Genomic DNA, 13,051 nt, shown 5'->3' with positions numbered 1-13,051 from the left:
TACAACTAAACAAAAATACAATTTTAATTATTCAGTCATGAAAAATGTTAATTTCCCATTATTTTCTCTGAGTCACACGATTCTCACAACCAATCCACTAAAATGACAACACGCAGAGTAAACTTTAAAACCGTCTGTAGTTTACAGCACAGGAAAGGGGACAGGAGTTCAACGCTGTCCAAATGAATGCAACTGCTTCTCAGAAAGATGTTTTTTAGGGAACAAGTTGATGGCCAGAGGGATCAACAGTGACCCCCTGTGGCTCCAATGTGGCAACACATACTAATACAAGAAGTTCCACTAACAACAAGCCAAAGGTCAGAACGGATCAAATCAAACACCATGTTCAGACAGCTATCACATCTGAATTTTGGTTAAATCTTATCATCCATCGGCATTTTCAGATTAGTGTTTTGTTTATACACACTGTGGCCAGTTTTGTCCAACAGCACTGGGTGAAACTGGCTTGTAACACGGAAGTTAAAGGTACTCTGTGGAGTTTTTGACTGCTAGTAGTGCTAAGGAGCAATGTTTTAATGAGTGGCCCCCATGTAGTTTGTAAACAATGTAGGTTTGGAAGTTTAAAAAAATAAATCAAATGTGTTATGATGAAGTAAAAACATTTATCATATTTGTGAGGTGCCTATGATACACATGAAGCCTTCTTTGGTGAGAAACATTGAATGCAGACACAATTTTGTTTTGAAGAAGACTCGAAGGAAACTCAATAGTGTACCTTTAATCTGTTCCTGGTCCTGATTTTTGTGATGTGATTCTTGCAGGTTGACCACATCGGTTATCTCGTAGATTTTGGTAGCCAATGAATTGTTTCGATTTCAATTTCGAATCACATATAGTGATATGAATTTGATAGAAAATCACTGAATTTGATCTGTCTGAACGTTACATTTGGTACGGCAATCTTATTAAATACGCAATACTCATCCTGACCTGGTCAAAGTTATAATGAAAGCACAGGCAGCAGACACGCCCACAAGAGGAGAGTCAACTTCCACAGCTGAACAGTTATACTGAAGGAAAAGATTCACCTCTACGATGAATAACTGAAGAGTTTTCTCTGGAAGTAAACTGCAAGATATGTTCTTTAACATCGACAGCAGGATTATTCTAAAATGAACAGAACGTATACTGTAAATAACATAGAACAAAAAGACAAAAAAGAAACAGAAAAATAAGTCACAAGTTAAAAAAAAGTAAGAAATAAAAAGGATCACTTGCTGGTCTGGTCTGACTCAGAAGCTCAGAAGTTGTTTCTAAATATACAGTATATTAATCATATAGCGGTCATATTTGTTTCCAAATACTTTCAAATGACATTTGTTTCCAAATACTTTCAAATGACAGGAAATAGAAGGATAATCACGACTTCTTACAGTTTCATGTCTGATTCACATTTATATTTCTCTTCCACAGACATACAGAGTAGAGACGTAATCCTCACCAGAGAAATCTATGTACATCAAAGAGGACCTTTCTGTAAACAACAAGCAACATGTTTCTCAGAAAAATCTACCAGGGCTTTGTTTACCACTCTCATCCAATCAGAGTGGGACAAAGAAGAGCTCCTCCCCCTTTCATAAAGAGGCGGAGACAAAGACAGGGTTGGTAGGTGGAGCTTAGGACACCAAAGCACATCCATCATTCAACTCAGCACTACAAATAAATTTAAACACATACGCCTTCACTTTCTCTCACTTACTCTTTTGGACTTTTTTTTGTCAGGGTTTTGTGTGGTTTTGTTTAGACAAAAGATTAGTACATCAACATAAGCACACGCTTGTATTTTTTTTCTTCTCAATATTTATATATAATCTGCTATGGTTCACTTTCACAGTTTGTGCTACAACATCACACAGGAGAGGGGTGGGGCGTGGATGGGCGGGGGTGGAGAAAAGAGGCTCTTATAAGGTTGAGAAGCTGATTGTTGCTGGCATCCTGAGATGTTGACAGACACCAGGTAAAAGGTGAGAGGGCTCTGATCCAGAGGAAAGCAGCTGGAAGACAGGAAACAGAGAACATTTCAACCTAAGAATTGTCTTTTCCAGTTATTTTGTTTTTGTCTTATTTTCCCATAATGCTGATGCCATGTTTACCGAATGAAAAAGTGAATACCGAATGCAAAGTGGTGAATAAACTGAAGGTTCAAGAACTTTAATTACCCCCTCAATGACCTTTAAATAGTATGGACAGGTAGCTAATGATGAATTAAAATTGGTATAATTCGGTGGCTATTCATTTTTAATACTCCATTTTAATGCAAGGTGCATAAAAAGGCACATTTTGTAATTTCCCTTTTGTGCAGCTGAAAAGAAAGCGAGTTGGATCAGCTGAACACAACCTAGATGTAATGTGAAAGGGCATCCGGAAGTGGGGGGCTCACTTATTCACTATCTGATGATATCTGAAAGATATGCACAGATTGTATAAATTTTACACAAAAAATTGGAAACATGGTTCACCAGCTCCATCTGCAGGTTCTGTTTGTGGCAGCAAAGGCGGTCTGACAGAGGCTCAACCCCACAAACTATTAATGTCATCATTTTTATTGACTTTTGCTTTTGCTTTTTCAAGTTGATTTCTGAAGTCAGATTCTCTGTAATTTTACAACATACTAGTGGCAAGACCATTTTAATTGTTTCATTCCAGAAATGTATTCCCACTATGTGAACACAGCATCAAAGTTGTTACATGCTGTTTGTGTTGTGAGCTCCCACCTGGGGCGTTATAAGAAGTCCTTGAGGTCGAGTTCTGCCAGAGGGTCCTTGGGCTTCTTTTGGTTCTGGCTGGCAGGTCCTGGAGAAAGCTGACAAAACAGAAAACAAAGATCCTCCTAAACTGACAAGATCGGTTTTTAGGGCGGCCAAATTCAGCAGTTACCACCATAAGCTGTATTGAACTTACATATCCATCTGAAAACCTCCCACAATACTTGAAAGTAGATTTGCTTTAGTGTGTGTGGTGTGTTACCGGTGCAACTCCAACCACCCCAGTGAAGGAAGGTCTCATCATGGGCTGTCCCATCATTGGCTGCCCCATCATGGGTTGCATCATAGGAGCTCCCGGCCCTGCTGCAGGAGGCTGGTGAGACAAAAACATCAGAACTTCAGGATGATCGAAAACATCACGAGGTTAAAGGGACCTCTGAAGTCCTTTGTTATTTATGTAACTGTAATTCATAAAACCTTTTAGAGCTAAAAGTACAGAGGACTCCTCAGTCAGAAATGTCTTTAATGTTTTCTAAAAATACATAGAAAGATGTTATTTAATAAAGACTATGTCAGCGCACCATGAAGTCAAACAATCTTACACCCTTTTTCTTAGGTTAGAAGATCTCAGTAATCATTTAAATATGATTGAAATGAATCTCACCATCCCAAATCCGGGCTGTGCACTCATTGGTGGCACCATGGCTACACCAGATGGAGCTGCTCCAGGGGCCACGGGAGCTCCAGGGGCAGCAGTGGTCTAAAGAGACACACAGAGGTCACATCACAGCAACTTCATCTAAACTTCGTCACAAATCACACAGCATGTGTGAGTTCTGAAAGTTTGTTGGCAGCTTCATCTCGAGAGTCTGTTGCACAGATCTGAACTCAAGTTTTCAGGAACATTACTTTTTGGAGAAAGTGTGATCTCATGCTGTTCTTACCATGGGGGCTCCTGGTGTGGCCCAGCTGGTCGGGGCTACCTGTGGCGTCCAATTGGCGCCTCCTGTCAGCTTCTTCTCGCTCCCTGGATCCCTAAAAGGTGATCAAACACAGGATACACCTCAAGCTCCGGTCAAATAAATTCAGTTTAATTGTCTCTCTGTGGGTTAACTGGATTTATTGAGTCCAACATCAGTGATCCTAAACGACTGGTGTCACAAAGCTGGTTAGAAGCTGGCTCAGTTAACTCCCAGCTGGCTGATGACCACGAGAAAAGCAAGAAAGAGGCAGAATTACCTACGCACCTCTCATCAGAGAGAATAGAGTGTGAAACGAGATCAAAATGTCAAATTTGGTTAAAGTGCAGTAATAAGTGATGCTCAGCAGGCTGAAATGTAAACAGCGTAATGAATAAGAAACATTTAATCAAGTCTAAATGTTTGTTTTTTTGCCTAATAATGCGCCAGCAAAGTACCCTGTTATTATTCTGAGCTGCAGATACACACATCGGCACAGAAATCCTCTCAGCAATGAGATCATCTGTGAGCTATTAAGATGTTGCTATAATTATGCACTTGGTGTCATAAAGGCGATCTTTGTTTGTCAGAAGCTTTGTCTATAAACCACAGAGGAAATAAAAGGCAAGGAACGGAAAATGATTAAACTGATAAATCAACATATCTTTTGCTTTTTATTGAAGTCTTTTGTCTCTGTTGGCATCATGTTGGGATTATAATGTTTTTCCAATGATCTGATTAGTCAGGGGTCAGACTGATGACAGGCTTTGATATGATCTTATGAGGTTACCGTACAGTAGGTTACCATGGTGATCTATTAAAAGTGAACCAACTTCCCGAAACCAGTTCTTTTATTGATTGTCTTGTGTAGAGGACTTTAAGTTGCAACCACTGTTTGAAAAGTGCTACACAAATACAAAAACGCAACCTTATAGGGTTCTTATTTTGTTGGCTATGCATTAATTAATTGATACAATCATTTTCAAAAATAAGCTCAAACCATTGCTTGGATGCAAACTAAAAGTAAAGATGTGCAACAATTTCTCCAGCTGAAATCTCAATTAAAAGGTTGAAGGAATGATGTTACAACCTTTATCAGCGTTGAGAGGGTTTTTATCCTTTTGATAAAGCATTTATTTATTTTAAAACACACATGTATACATATTTAACCCTACACAAGCATTGTGCATTCACAGAATCACTATCTTTCAACACACACTTACTTTTTCTTTACTCCAAGGTCTGAGCAGAGGAGAGAAGGAAGATTGAAGTTAACTTTCTTTGTAAGCAGAGATGTTAAACATAAATGTTGGAGCTCGAGGCAGGAAAAGCTTGCAGTCTACCTCCGATCAGGTTGGCCAGCGATGAGTCCAGGTCTCCTCCGATGGTCTTGCTAGGAGGTGGGGTGGCAGGAACAGGGGTTCCCATGCTTCCCGCTGTGCTTCCAGCAGTGCTTCCCCCGGTGCTTTGTGGCGTTATGGCGGGCATCAGCAAGTCGCCTAATCCACCAAACACTTGGGGAGAGGGTGGGAGTGGCGGGACGCCAGAAAAAGAACACGGATTACAAACCTGTACAGTCCGAATCTCGGCACAGGGCGGGTGGGAGAGCAGGCGGTACGGTGAGAAGGACAATCCAGCAGCGACAGCATCAGTAGTCAGCTGTGCATCGCATGCACGATGTTGGACTGTAATTGTACAGTCAAAGGGACATAACGACAGCGACAGGACTCACTTGGCCAGTTGCTCACGTCACAAGTCAGGAACTAAAAAACAGACTGACTTTGGAGCACATGGTTTAAACCAGGTGTCATCAAGGCCAAATAGTTACCAGCTTACATCCCAACAAACAACCTCAGGAGCATGTGTGGTTGAAAGTTGTTGGAGGTCATGATGCAGCGGCTCCCAACCTTTTTTCAGACATACATCAACAACACCAGTTTGAATTGAATCAATTTTAATTATTCAATCCTAAAACTTAAAAACTTCAATGTTTTAATATAATTGAAATGTTGAGTTCAGTTTGGTCAAGTTTGTATTTCCTCTAATAGCAGTGGGACTGACAGGAGTTCAACCTTTCAACTATTTATCTGGTACTTAACAAACTATTTCAACTGTTTAATACCTTTAGCTAACTATTTCAAATGTAATACTTAAGGCTAACTTATTTAACCTTTTAATATATTTAGCTAGCTAATTTACCTGTTTAATACTTTGGCTGATTATTTCAACTATTTCATATTTTTTGCTAACTATTGCAACTGTTTAATACTTTCAGTTAAATCAAAGTGTGCATTTTTTCCTTTTTAAAAGAACTCTAAAATCTTGTATCTCCTGGTAAAGTCAGACGTTCTGTTAAGGCTATACAAACTGGTAGGTTAGAAAATACCTGTACAGCTTTACAGTTATTAAGCAGGCATCTTGTGCTCATAATTTTGACAGCAGATGGCTAATCATTTTTTATAGCAGAGCCTTCAGCCTCTAACCTTCTTCCAGTAAAGGTTTTCTGCGTTACTGTATTATGTAAATCATTTAAGTTTCAGCAATATCATGATTTTTATTGAGAAAAATGTATCATTGAAAGATGTCGCTGAAGGCCTTGATGGCATGTGGTTACACTTAAAGCCACAGGTGTAAAAAACTAAGGTTGAATAAAGATCCATTTTACAAACAGAAGCAACAAGTCTCGTCTCATGCAGGAGACACACGGGGGTGAATTTGTAACATGCAAGTTAGGAGTGTCCTTGAAAGACGCAGAGGGAGAGCTGTCCAAACTGCACATGCTGCAATCCACCGCGGGGTTGAACTCACCAAGTACAGATTAGAAGAAGCAAACAATGACCCAGCAGAGTGGAGGGGGAAGCAAGGGTGGGAGCAGAAGAGAAAAGGTGTGAAAAGAAAGAAAGAAAGAAAGAAAGAAAGAAAGAAAGAAAGAAAGAAAGAAAGAAAGAAAGAAAGAAAGAAAGAAAGAAAGAAAGAAAAAAAGAAAGAAAGAAAGAAAGAAAGAAAGGTGGGGAGTGAGCAGGAGGTGAAGTAAGCACAGCATTTGTGAAAGTGCAAGATGTAAAAGAGAACAAGAGTAAAGCTCTTTACACACTGGAGGCGTGACAAATAATCAGCTCTAAAATGTAAAATACTCGTGGGCGAATATTTTGCATTAAAACTATTCAGCAGCAATGAAAACTTTTGTGACACTTGCTCAAAAAGATGTTCAAATGCGTTCGTACTAGCTTATTCTTAAATAAAGAAATTATGGATTCAAAATGGCAAAAATATCTTTAGTATCAAGGCATACTGCTGTGGGTGAAAATCTTTAATACTTTGGGAAACATATGGTCCTATTTCTTTTAAACGGACACAGAGATGCTGACGTATCGTAGTGCACAACAATTAGTCATGCTACAGGAAGCTGGACAAACAGGCAGGAAGCCAATCTGAGAAAGAAGGAGTTGGTTTGGGAATATTTTAGATTGAACTCTGAGGATGCAGGTGAGCTGAACAACACAGACGAAGCTGTGTGCTCTGTATGAAGGTTACAGGGGTGGCCACAAATTCCTCTGTCTGGCTCTGCCTCTGTGTGGGTCAGGGGCAGCATGTGAATGAATATTCACCGCATTTTCTTGCCATGTAATATTCGCGTTTTGTGTGAAATAACTGCTGAAAAAAACAATAGTTCGAGACGTTGACGAGGAAATGACTCTCACAGAAAAACAAAAGCCTCCCATGTGTAAAGACCTTAAAAGAGATAAAGAAAAATCATTGCAATAGCGGCAGCAGTGCTGAGGAGTAAAGCGGTCAGCAGAAACAAGTTTTACGTCAGGAGGACGGTGACAGCAGCACATGTCAGTGTCTCATTCATGCAGAAGTCAAGCTGTCAGCAGGAACAGATAACCAGATAGCTCAGTTTTAATGAAGCAAACCAGATTAATGCACATCAAGCTGAAGACCTGTGCACATATGAACAACATACTTCTTAATTCTCACATTTCCCAACGCAGGACAATGAAATTAAACACTAAAATGAAGCAAAAACATGTTTTACAACATAAAATCAACTTACTTGAAGCGTCAAAGCTCCCGGAGGGTGCCTGTGTGGTGGATGCAGGTTCTGCTATTGCTGGCACTATTGGTGCTGCTGCGACTGCAGCGGGTAGTAATGGCGTTGGGGAAGGAAGCGAGGCCAGAGCATCAAAGCCCGACTCCAGGAGGTCGTTATGCACCGGTGCAGAGGCCAGAACTGGAGCCAAGGCTGGAGCCAGAGCCGGGGCTGGAGCCAGAACCAAGGCTGGAGCCAGAGCCGGGGCTGGAGCCAGAACCAAGGCTGGAGCCAGAGCCGGGGCAGCGGTGGGAGCGAGGGTGGGAGACATCAGGCCTGAGGGATGGAACAGTATGTAGCACAGCTTCTGATCAGAAAGACCATTATTTCATTAAATATGATATCTGATGCAAAAGATGAGACGTCCTAAAAGCAAAATTATATTTGTATTATCCCTTGAGTGGCAAATTGATCATTGCCGTTACAACACTAGATCTCATTAAAGAATGATTTGAAATGTTTGATATAAAATAGAACAATAGAACAATGAGAACTGGCGAAGGGACGTGTAGCTTAAGAAGACATGCAAACTGATGAAAACTGTATACATATATCATATACATTTTATATATCCATTTCATGCAACTACATACATTTACTTCTGTGGTTTACAGTGGATATTAATGCACTTTTTACTGGTCCACAGCTATCTGATAGCAATAGTTACAAGTTAAACATGTTACTAGTCACATTTCAGATGTCTTTTGAGTTGTTAGCAGTTGCACTAAATAAACAAATCCCCTCTAAACTAGGAAAGTTGTTCCTCTCCTTTCTTTGCTCATTAAGCATGTCAGGTCCTCTCAGATTTATCTTTTGACCCTCTGGAGGGGACCTGAACCCTAGGTTGGGAACCATTGCAATAAACTGTATACAGAATGGTAGTTAATACTAGCTCAGACCAGCTACAACACTCAAGTATTAGTTGTGCATTGGTGCCTAAGATTTGTCAGTCTAATAATGTCGTCTTTTGCTCATTCTTCAAAACTATATGGATTTCCTCGTAAGACTTGTATTGGATTATTTTTTCATTGTTGTATTGTTTACTTGTCCAAACATGCACTGATTTATACAGTAGTAAATATTCAGAAGTATCTTTGTGAGCTGATATAAACCCGAAAAATTGTGGTGGCTTCAATGTAGCATTTCCAATTCATCAACATTTCATCAAAGGCAGAGATGAGATGGGCGAGACATGGCTATGACATCACCGGTAAATCACATCCAAAGCAGTCCTTAGCCACTTTAGAACTGCTGTGTAATCAAATTACGCATTCTTGCCAAGTCTGTGTAATTATTCATTTGACAAATCCATCTCCATCGTTACTTAAGAATAACTTCTTAATCAGCATAAAACATTTCCATCAGCAACATAAAAACGTTTTGTGAGACATTTGCAGTCATCTTATTACATTATTCTGGTTCATCCGCTCGTTCTAATTTTACCGTAATTTGCATAAAACTCTGATGTAACTCCAAAAAGTGATTAAGTCCGAGCAGTCTCACCTCCCAGCAGGTCGTCTGCGGGGCCTCCCGGAGCAGAGCTCTGCGTCTCCGCCACAGAACCACCGAAGGAGTCTACAGGGAGTTATCCGAGAGGCAGCATGGAGGGCAGAAAGGGGTGAGAGGTCAGCCCTGGACCACACAATGAGACACGGCGGGGGGGTAGGAGACAAGATGATCTTCATGAACCAAAAGGTAAAACAGAATGTCGAAAGAAATTAAGCACCAAACTTTGAGGAGATCCATCTACTACTGTCGATACAGTAAAAACATGCCCCTAGCTCAAACATAAAACTACATTCAGTAGAAAACAATACACCTAGACAGCGATAAACACAGTGTAACAGTCATTTTGGAAGCATTACTGCCAGCTATTGTCTGCGCATCTAAGATCTGTCTGCAGTCTGTTGAAATGATCTTTGCACTAACAACCTGTGCTGCTACAGACATTCATCTGAAAACCTACTGTAAAAACTGAGGAATGGAGAAAGACAGGTTCAATTATGTGGTTCAAAGGAAGCAAACAACAATGTCATATAGCATCATATAGTATTAGAGATACACAAGTGTGGAAATTTAGGGCAAAAAGTGATGAAAAATATTGACTTTTACTTTTCACCAGCGTTTAAAGAGACGCCACCATCCCTGCATGACATTAACTTATTGTAAACTTGTTTGTAATAAACTCACAATTTTACAATTAACAACTATCAGCATAATGCTTTGCATTTGTTGACACCTTCCCATTGAAACCAATAAAAACAGCTTCCACAATGTTTATAGTCTGCTTGTTAGCTTCAGCACGAAGAGTTTGTTTTAAATCCAATGTTGCATGAGTGGGTGGTGGGTTCTCCAAGCAGAAAAAAAAAAAGAAAATGTAGAAGACGCTGAGAGAGGAAGCCTAGTCTCAATGCATTAACAGCTGCATCGAGGGAGGGGTGTGTAAACACTATTTGACAGTCTGAGAGGCGACTAGATGGGTTTAAGTTTATTTAGCTTCCACTAGAGCCCTGATGAATCCCTTAAATATGTGTTTTGAAGTACAGTACCCAACAGGTCAATGACCGGCTCCGGCTCTGGTTTAGGTGGAGACGAGGCTTCTAGAGCTGCAGCAGGAGCAGCAGCAGCAGCAGCAGGAGCAGGAGCAGGAGCAGGAGCAGCAGCAGGAGTAGGAGCAGGAGCAGGAGCAGGAGCTGAATATGAATCTGAGCAGCAGAGACAGAAGCAGAAGGAGATAAAAGTAAATGACTACTTTTATCAGGGATAGCTTCTTTCCCAAAGAGAGCATGCCGTACTCATGCAGTGTTATTCTGCCTGCTCTGAAGGGCAAACATGCAGAGAAAAAGCAGGAGGAGGAAGCAAGCATCCCTGCATCTTAACTGTGTGTCCACATCCTCGAAGCGTGCACCATTTGGAAGCAGAGGTCTGGTCTGCATGGACACGCAGACACCAGTACCATGCAAAAACTTTGTCTGGCTGCACCCCTCACGAAAGAAAGGAAGGGAAACAGTGATGCAGTTAAGGTAAAGCTGCTTAACTCACCCGTCACGATGTCTCCAGCCGGAGTGGGCTCGGGCAAAGGAGAGGGCCCGCGAGAAACAGCAGGAAGGTCTAATTTACCAACGCAAGCAAGAGGCGGGATACGAGAAAGAAGGAAACCGTGGAGGTTGGGGAGCAAAGAAAAGCATTAGCGTGGCAGGTAGAAAGACAAAGCATAGATAGAAAGCAGCCACAACGACAATCTTGAGGAGTGGGTTCCATGCACAGTTCTCATACCACTATGGGGGACAAACCAACACGTGTGGGGGAAAAAAATACAGTTGACAAAGAAGTGGACACATGGAAACCAGAAGAGATGAAGAGGGTCCAGACACAGAGAAATGGATTTCAACTCCTGTACCTGCACCAAAAAGGTCTACGCTAGGAGTGGTAGCGGCTTTGGATTCTGTGGTAGGGCTTTGCTCAGGCATAGAATCAAACATATCTAAGAACAAGGACACACAATCATATGTACATTCAGATTTCAATCCAGTGCATACAGAATGATGAGTTAAGAAGAGAGATGGAGGAGAGCAGATATTCGGATTATTTAATGGGTAAGTGTATCTGTTCAGTGCAATGCAAAAGGACACAGTGCAAAAGTTAAACGGGAACATTGCCAAATTTCAGCCTGAAGAATATCTATATTTCCATCAGAGATATGACTAAAGATTTCTGTAGTTTTTGAAGTTGCCAAATCAGCAAAATCTCTGTTTGTGTTTTCTAACTCTTGAGTGAGAGCTACGATGTATTAAGATAACAACACTAAAATTTAAGAGCCTAAATTATATCACCGAGAAGGTCAGCTGAACAACAGGAAAGGTTTCCTGGCATTTCCTTTTTGACCCTGTTTGATGATGTTGCTAAATAAAAATTTAAAAATTACCAAATTTAATTCTTTGGGGAGCATTAACGTATGCATATTTAAAGGCAATAAATCCAATGGTTGTCAAGACATTTCATGCTGAGCAAAAGACGTCAACCACCAAAGTTTGTGCAAAATCTGCACCAAACTTTGTGCCAATCAGTCTAGCAGATGTTATTTCACGTTATAAATGCAATCTTTGGGCCTCTAGTAGTAGAAGATAAAAAGTCTGCAATTCATCCCAACAGGGACATGAATGTATGCACCAATTGTCATGGCGATCCATCTAATTTAGATCCATTTAATCATAAAACAAACATGTGAACCTCATGGTTGCTCTTGACAAAAAGTCACTGGGATTCATCTTCTGGGTATCATGAATGTCAATCTATCTAATAGTTGTCAATATACTTCAATCTGGAGCAAGATTGGGGGCTGACCAATGAATGTTTTCATCACCAGTTCCATTCACAAACTGTAAAGATTATAGGAATTCCTTTTATAGGCTTCCTTCTCTGTCTCAGTGTGGATGAGCTATTCTCACATTCGCATACACAAGCATTTTTAAGACAACAATTCACCTAACCTACATGTCTTTTGGACTGTGGGAGGAAACCCATAGTGTAAATGAATTCTGACATTGAGCAATATTCTCTTTTAACTCAAGTGCATAAGCTACAATAAAGCATTCTCAGCTGCCAGCATCTAAAACACTGGTCACAAGCAAGAGAAGAAAACAATTTTCTTCCCTCTAAGTTTGGCAGAGTATTTGTTAGTATTAGGTTCATAATCAAAACAAGTTGAGCCACCTCTGTTGGAAATATAGAAACATGTCCATTTATGTCCTTAGATATTTAACATTAGCACAAGTTTTGGTCCCCAAACAAGATATAACTTTTAAAATAATTGTGATTTTCCTTTAAATTCTAATTATTGGAATTTTACAGAGGAGGTCAAAATGCTTGATTAACTCTAAATGATCTGTAACCGAAGGAAAGGTATCATGGAAAATAGAAAAAACAAATCTGAAATGTAGGGGCCGGGCAAGTTATCATCATTGTCACTATCATCATCATCATCATCATCATCATCATCATCCGTAGCAAGAGCAACACAGTCATCTTTATCAAAACCGTCATCATCATCATCATCATAATGCAGGGCAATGCAGTGAGAACCAGAATGAGAGCGAGAGGACTTTACCACCAAAGATATCTAGAGTCGGGGCAGCTGTGGACTCTGTGGTGGTGGTGGTGTCGGTGGTGGTTGTGGTAGTAGTGGTAGTGGTGGAAGAAGGGGTGGGGGCAGCGGGGGCAGCGATGGGAGCGATGATGGTCGGCGCCTCACTAGAGGTGGGAGGGGTGTCAGC

The 13,051-nt window shown here is 40.6% G+C and overlaps 1 protein-coding gene across 1 annotated transcript in view; it reads right to left on the bottom strand.

Moving 5' to 3' along the window:
* The window catches only part of snap91a (synaptosome associated protein 91a), a 12,952-nt gene extending 73 nt beyond the window's left edge, over positions 1 to 12,879 (bottom strand). Inside the window, exons 1-12 of the mRNA XM_069143392.1 lie at positions 11,179 to 12,879; positions 10,821 to 10,889; positions 10,328 to 10,483; positions 9,282 to 9,353; positions 7,743 to 8,054; positions 5,029 to 5,199; positions 4,909 to 4,927; positions 3,671 to 3,761; positions 3,391 to 3,486; positions 2,989 to 3,099; positions 2,736 to 2,824; positions 1 to 2,015 (exon numbers count right to left, since the gene is read on the bottom strand). The exon at positions 1 to 2,015 is cut by the window's left edge and continues 73 nt beyond it. Coding sequence (XP_068999493.1) covers positions 2,744 to 2,824; positions 2,989 to 3,099; positions 3,391 to 3,486; positions 3,671 to 3,761; positions 4,909 to 4,927; positions 5,029 to 5,199; positions 7,743 to 8,054; positions 9,282 to 9,353; positions 10,328 to 10,483; positions 10,821 to 10,889; positions 11,179 to 11,434 — 1,434 coding nt within the window. The 5' untranslated portion in view covers positions 11,435 to 12,879 and the 3' untranslated portion in view covers positions 1 to 2,015; positions 2,736 to 2,743. The remainder of the gene's footprint in view (positions 2,016 to 2,735; positions 2,825 to 2,988; positions 3,100 to 3,390; positions 3,487 to 3,670; positions 3,762 to 4,908; positions 4,928 to 5,028; positions 5,200 to 7,742; positions 8,055 to 9,281; positions 9,354 to 10,327; positions 10,484 to 10,820; positions 10,890 to 11,178) is intronic.
* Positions 12,880 to 13,051: the final 172 nt, after the last annotated feature.

This window comes from Embiotoca jacksoni, unplaced genomic scaffold (assembly GCF_022577435.1).
Source record: "Embiotoca jacksoni isolate LCO1_2020_lvr unplaced genomic scaffold, fEmbJac1.0.p SCAF_11, whole genome shotgun sequence".
In the NCBI taxonomy this organism is placed as follows: domain Eukaryota; kingdom Metazoa; phylum Chordata; class Actinopteri; family Embiotocidae; genus Embiotoca; species Embiotoca jacksoni.
Note: the sequence above shows the minus strand (reverse complement) of the source record. Positions and strands in the feature narration are given on the sequence as shown.